General features: G+C 37.9%; 1 protein-coding gene across 1 annotated transcript in view; it reads right to left on the reverse strand.

Moving 5' to 3' along the window:
• The window catches only part of LOC103802423 (copine-4), a gene marked incomplete at its 3' end in the record, with an annotated part of 85,431 nt that overhangs the window by 26,329 nt on the left and 51,887 nt on the right, over positions 1–7,215 (reverse strand). The window contains exons 6-7 of the mRNA XM_009074893.1: positions 4,683–4,769; positions 4,042–4,101 (exon numbers count right to left, since the gene is read on the reverse strand). Of these exons, the coding sequence (XP_009073141.1) occupies positions 4,042–4,101; positions 4,683–4,769 (147 nt within the window). The remainder of the gene's footprint in view (positions 1–4,041; positions 4,102–4,682; positions 4,770–7,215) is intronic.

Genomic DNA, 7,215 nt, shown 5'->3' on the forward strand with positions numbered 1-7,215 from the left:
TGTATGATAGGGAAACAACGGCTATTCCTATAAAGTTGTTAACAGTAGGTGTTTCTACTGATAATCACAAAATACTAGAACACATTAACAAGGCTTGAGTGACATGTCAAAGAGAAGTGGACAAGCCTTCCTTCATGGCTGTTAGCCATGGCTAAATACTTTTGAATTGAAAACAAGAGCACAGTGTAAGAATAAGGAGTGAGTTTCATGACCTTGGAAAAAAGCCTGTGGCTAGTGTTTGGGAAAGAAACAAACCTACTCCCTAGAGTAAGGTTGAATTGGTCCTTGCAGTAGAGGTCTGCTGATAAGTAAAAAAATATCCTATGATGATTAGAGGGATGGAGCACCCCTCCTATGAGGAGAGGCTAAGAAAACAGGGATTGTTCTGCCTGGAGAAGAGAAGGCTTTGGGGTGACCTACTTGTGGCTTTCCAGAACCTGAGGGAGCCTACAAGAAAGATGTACACAAGAAATGTATACAAGAGCATGTAGTGACAGAACAAGGGGAAACGGCTTCAAACTGAAAGAGAGTAGGTTTAGATTAGGTGTTGGGAAGGAATTATTTACTGTGAGGGTGGTGAGGTATTGGAACAAATTGCCCAGAGAAGCTGTGGATGTCCCATCCTTGGAAGTGTTCAAGGCCAAGTTGGATGGGGCTCTGGGCAACCTTGTCTAGTACAAGGTGTCCCTGCCCATGGCAGGGAAGTTGGAACTAGACGATCTTTAAGGTCCCTTCCAACCCAAGCTATTCTATGATTCTATGATGCAGTGTGCTTGAATTTGATCCAAATCTCTGTTTGACTCCCAAGGGGAGGACTTACAAGAAAGATGAGCACTGTAAATTGCCATGATTCCAAAATAACAACACAGAGCTCTGCTCTTTTAGCATTACCCACCACTTCCAAGGTCTTGTGCAAATACACAGGATAAGGTTTTGTAAAAATAAGTTAACATATCACAGAATTTCTGTTAAAATCACAACTGAACTTATCTTTTGGGCAGCAAAATAGGAATCTTTTTTACAGTGAGTACATTTGATATTTATCAGTATATCTTTAATATACTAGTTCCAACGTACCAGTTCTCTCATCTAAATAAGAGCATAACATAGCAATAACTACACCCTTAGTACTGGGCTGGTTTTTTCCTCTCAGCCTTGTAAAAGGATGATTTTCATTGCCCTGAAAACATCCTACATAGCTTGGACCTCCTGCTAGATCTGTCAGCAACAAATCAGCCTGCCCAATACCGTGACCTGCCTGAGAGAGCATCTGTCCAATATATCTTTCTATTACAGTTCCTTCTGTGCATGTTACACATCCATTCTGATGTATTTCCTAAAGTGATGAAAATGTCTTCTGACTACAGACCCATTTGCACTGCCAACTTCTGAACATTTCTTCTGCAGCAGGGAACACAGTCTGATAAGAGATATAGGGTTTGGCAATAAGCAGGGCATACAAATAGAGGACTGGAATCAGCACTGTTGATCTCTATAGATAAAAGTTTCTTAATAACTGGTTTTAAAGTGAATGAAAAGTTTACTTTCATTTTTCAGAGACATTCTTTTTCACTACAAACCATGTTCCTGCAATAGATGTACAAAGTATCCCAAGAATACACAGCATGATGTTACCAAAGCTTCCATTAGTGCCTTAAATTAGCAGGTACATCATACTTCAGCCCTTTGTTATCAAATGTGTGCTTAGCATCCCTGCTTCCCTCCCTCAGCAAGTGCCCTTTCAAATCCCAGTTGTATCATACTGCCTGCACACAGCATGAGCTCAACAGAAATGCCATTAATATTAAGACAAAAAACAACAACAAGACATGTACCAGGAGACTTTCAAACAATCCCAGATCCATTCTGGTTAAAGAAAAGGAAATCTGGGAAAGTGGAAGGAATAGGCCTTCTCTGTTTCAGTGGTCTGAATTAATCAGATCAGAACTATGTGAAGAGGAGATTATATGATGCGTGCAGAAAGCAAGGGAGCATGGGATATCTCCTCTGTACACTGCATCCTTCTGCTTCAGTGACCACCAGAGAATCTCTCATACATTTCTGGAAACAGTAACACATCTCACAACCAGTCTGTGTATTTATCACTGAGGAATGGTGCAGGAGGAAGGAAAATAGAGAGTCAGCTTGTGATGATCTTTAGGCACAACCACTAGGTTATGCACGAAGAGAGCTATAGGCATATGGATGTCACAGTGGCTTCCCTTAAGTCTGTGTAGGTTGAAAACAGAAAGTGATGAGCTTACACAATACTGTTGCTGGGGGATTCAACATTGGGGGCAGCAGTAATTCAGGGATCTCTGTGGTTCACAGTATATAATGAATCTTTCATTTTCTTTATGTCCTCACTGCCCATCCTGGCTGATGAGTTTACTTAAGTTTCCTATTACCAACTGTTTTGTTTCATTTCAGTAAAATGAAATATACTAAAATACAGTAGAAGCAATACTATCCATTTCAACCTGTTTACCCCAGCACTTCTAGACTTGGGGTACACAGCCTACTAATAGGAAATCTGTGACAAGTAAATAAAAAGCATGCAAATTGCCACAACCCTTCAGTGAGCTGTGTAAGAACTTGCTCTTCTGTTGGCAAACATTTAAGAGGAATCATGAAGAGTTTGAAAAGCATAGCTGTAACTTAACAATATATAAATCCCTAGACACTTTCTAATGGTTGCAGTGCTCCAAGGCTTGAGCTAGAGTTGTGGGAAATGCGTATTAACTGGTCCTTGCATATGCTTAAGCATATGCCATGACTAGAAAAGGCATTCAAGTATTACTTGAAGACATTGATTCTTTTTCTGCTAATGACCTTGAACACATTTGATAATAGAGTTCTTCCAGTCATATTTTTAGGGAAGGAATTACAGGAAAGATAGATTAAATGGGTTTCCAGGAATTGTCAAGTTTTAGATTTGGAGGAGAAATGTGCATTTCAGGCACGTGGGATAAAAGAAGCAGCCGGGTAAGGCAGAAAGTTAATTATGCAGGATGCTTCACTTGAGAGAAGACAACTATAAAGATCTTTGTCCATTCTGGCAGGAATTTCCTTCAAAACCAAAGAGAGGGTCCTTAGTTCTGGATGTCATCCAATGAGTTTGTGAGGTGTACAGGCAAAGTGCATGTTTTACACCTCAAAAGGCTGATTCCTACAAAAACAAGACAATTCACTACTGTATAGCTGATGCTATTGCTGGAACTTTCTGTTGGGACAAATAATAAACCCTTTCTTTTAAATTAAAGTTTTTCTTGAAAATGAAGGCTTGTCTGGAAAAAGTGAAATGAAACATTTCAGTAGCATCCAATATCTGATACTTGATATGTGGGAGCAGAAACCAGGCAGGATGCTACAGGAAAAGATCTACAGAAGATTAATACCTTGGTGCATTAGATTTTGTGCCTGTATCTGGCATGAATTAAAAGTCACATAAACCAGACTGGAACTCAGCCACAATCTGTAGTCCTATGCCAAGGGGATATATTGATATATTATATTATATTTTATTGTGTTACATTATATTAATTATATTATTTTGCAGATTCAAACTAAAAAAATAATCTAAACCACACAGCATTTAATGTGTTTTTAATGTAATGGAAAGGCAAAATACTGTATTTTTGTTTATGGAGAGCTCTGCAAATCCTTTTATTCCCCCATTCCCTGAACTGAATATCTTCTGAACTCTCTCCAAATTACAGCTGTGTATCCCTGTAGTTCCAATTTACTGTTAGTAGCTATGGCTGAGGTATGAACCACCAGTATTTACCCCAGGCTGACAGAGAGAGGACTCTGGCTGGACTATCTCTCTGCATGTGACTTTCTGTATAGCACCATTTGAAAGGAAACAACTTGCTTTAATGGAGGACTCATTCTGGAAAAGAAGACTGGCCCTTAATACATTTTGCAAGAAGACCTTAATAATTTACAAGGAGTAAGAACCATTTCCTTGTGAAAGTAATGAATTGGTATCTAAGGGGATTCCCTTCCTTTAAAACAAGTTAGAGAAGTAAAGATACTTACTGTAAACTGTATTTGGCAGCCTCCCATGATATAATCTAAGAAAGAATGCATCTTGTGGATCTGCAGACAAGAAAGCAAAACATTCAACTTAGCTGTGTACTGATAAAACATCAGAGAACTACCTAGAAAAAATAAATTGGAAGGAGGAGAGGGACCAACGGAAAATAAGGTAAAGGAAGAAATCATTAAATACAGTTTGAGATAGACATAAAAATGTAAACAGCTAAAATACCAAAATTCTAAATCTACATGAAAAGTAGAACCAAGTTCTGCTTTTTGTCAGTGGGAAATCAGTGGAAATTTTGCTGTTGGCTTAGGAAGAACAAGAGCAATTTTGTAGAAATGATGGAAGGATTCAAAGGAAAACACACGAAGTTGGCAAGTATTGAGGTGTAAGACTTAGTACTGCCTTCCCCATTGCACAACAACAGGTATGGGGTAAGAGAAATGAAACAGGAGACTTGGGAACAGTCAGCTTACTTTTGAGGTTGAAGTCCTTGTCTTTACTTTTTTTGTAGGAGATCAGTCTCAATTACTATTCTACAGGCAGTTCCACTTTGTTTCCACGTTTCCAAGCACCATTAAAATATATCACTGAGAGCTTAGTAAAGAAACAGCCAAAGAGCAAAACATGTATTTACCTTGCACTGGTTAAGGATGACGATGCCTGAGTTCTTGTAATTCTTCTTCTTTGCTTTGTACTTGGGGTTAATGCACTCCCATTGTACCTGTGAAATATAGCTGTCACTCAATGAAGGAAAATGTATGTACAAATTGAATAATTAACAAAAATTGCACTGTATTATTTCCACAGTTGACTAAATCATAACAACTAATGGTACACAGAGAGGGAAAAATGAAAACTATTAACTATGCAGAGAATGATCTTAATAGAAAAGGCCCAGGGCAAACATCAGTCTTTGAGCATATGTGTGTGGACATGGCACCGAGACACACGGATTAATTTGTTATCTTTCAGTTTTCTAGCCTCAGGTGTTACATAAGCAAGATCAAGATTCTTTTGAGATTATTTAAGTGGAGAAAATGGGGGAATTTAATACAAATGAAAATACTGGTGGTTTGTATTAAATTTATGATTGGAGAAATTCTGATCATCATTCATCTTGCTTTCTCCTCCAAGAGAGTGACAGTTTCTCCTTTGAGTCCAATAGTAAAATAAAAAGAAAATCACTAAGAAGTGCACAGAGATGCAGCTAATTATGAATACATTTAAAAATTGTTCCTAAGAATATATTGAAATCCCTTTTTGAAAATTTTCTCATAGTTTTATTTACAGATAGTGAAATTTAAAGCAAAATAGGCCTACTTTGTTACTGACATACATCATCCTCATCATAACATCTCCCAAATTCTTAGTAATTTTCACTTTGAATGTTCTGCCTTCCTCTGGTTTCACAGACTGATGAAGCCAAGCTTCCAGACCCTCATCTCTAATGTCTACAATAGTATTCATGCCTCTTACTGCAGGAGTAAAATGTACATTTGTACCTGCAAGTATCTATTGGTATTTGTACATAGAGATTTTTATCTGTAATGTGTTATTAAATATGTCTAATAACATTGCTATTTACTTTCAGGGGGCCATTTTCAAGTGCTGGGAGAAAACATCAATGCTGTGTATCTCCAAAAGGAACCAGGATGACCTATCATCTAAAAATCCCTCTTACGACATTTTGAAATGAAACATATATGTCTTAAGAGCTACAATATTTTGCCTGTAATGAAAAACTTCACAAGCATTACAATACTTTGTCTGTAATGAAACATATATGCCTTAAGAGCTACAATATTTTGCCTATAATGAAAACCTTCACAAGCATTACAATACTTTGTCTGTAGTGAAGTTCCTACGTGATATATCTTAGCAAAGTGTTTGAGCACATAAAACTATTTTTACCATGTGAACAGCCTCAGCAATGTAATTGAGCTTCAAACCATTGCCTAACAGCAATTATTTGGATGTCTCTGAAGTATTTCAGACTTCAGAGATTTTGTCAAACGTCAAAAAAGGGAAGGCAAAACATATGGCTTTTGAGCAATATGAGACCATTTCTGCACAGGGGAGGAGTAGTATTTTCATCACTGTGAACTGGAGACAGGTGACAGCGTGAAGAATGGGAAAAGACAAAAAAACCGTTCCAACTGAAAGAAGCACATCTGCTTGCTCTCCCAGCTAGCCTACAGCTCAATTATTTGTCTTGTGAAATGAATTTTCCAACTGAGAAGACAGGCAGAAACAGTCCCACATGTTCAGGGGAAATCCTCTGTAAACTTATTTTCTGTACTCAAGAGAAGCAGTCAGGCTCAAGAAATCAACCCCCTTCTCTCCAAGCAAAGAGTGCTGTGTGACACAATGCCAGAGTGCAATAAGCTCATATTGGGGAAAGCAGTCTGACAGCAAGGCAAAAGCACTGCCCACTCATGCCTTGATACATTGCTGTCAGGCAAAATGGTTCAACACACAGTTGTCTCCAAACTTATTGGAAGCATTCCTACAGAGAAATCATGCTGTCTGTATATTATACATAAACTGTAATATATTGACTAGAAAGAAAAAATTGGACGCAGGATTTGAGTTCCTCCCTTTGACATTGAAATACACTGGAGAGACCTCATTGCTTTCCCCTGAACATCCAAGGAGCAGCTCCTTAATTTTAGCATCCTCTAAGATGAATACTTTTCTATGTGCATGTTTAAGCAAGGCCTGATCTATATGAAGCCATACAGTATGCACATAATTTATCTCTTCGGTAAAAGGATTATTTAAGCCCCAAAAATATTATGTTCAAAGTATTGGTTTATAGAATAAGTTTACGATATATAAGGACCAAAGTGGCATAAAACATTACTTCAGGGGAGGAAAAATCTGTGCTTATGGGCAGCTTCTCAGCTTTCCTGTGCTAACTCTAAAATGCAATTATGAATGCTGACCTACATCTGTGCTTATGGGCAATTTCTCAGCTTTCCTGTGCTAACTGTAAAATGCAATTATGAATGCTGACCTACCTTTGCAATGCATTTTGAGATGTATGGGTAACAATTATCAGCAACTATTGAAAGCTCATTAAACTATTCTATGTGCAAGTCACTAACATCACTGATTGATGTGGATGATAAAGGAAAGAACAAATTAGAAAATTTCTAGAATGTAGG

Source organism: Acanthisitta chloris, unplaced genomic scaffold, assembly GCF_000695815.1.
Source record: "Acanthisitta chloris isolate BGI_N310 unplaced genomic scaffold, ASM69581v1 scaffold15005, whole genome shotgun sequence".
In the NCBI taxonomy this organism is placed as follows: domain Eukaryota; kingdom Metazoa; phylum Chordata; class Aves; order Passeriformes; family Acanthisittidae; genus Acanthisitta; species Acanthisitta chloris.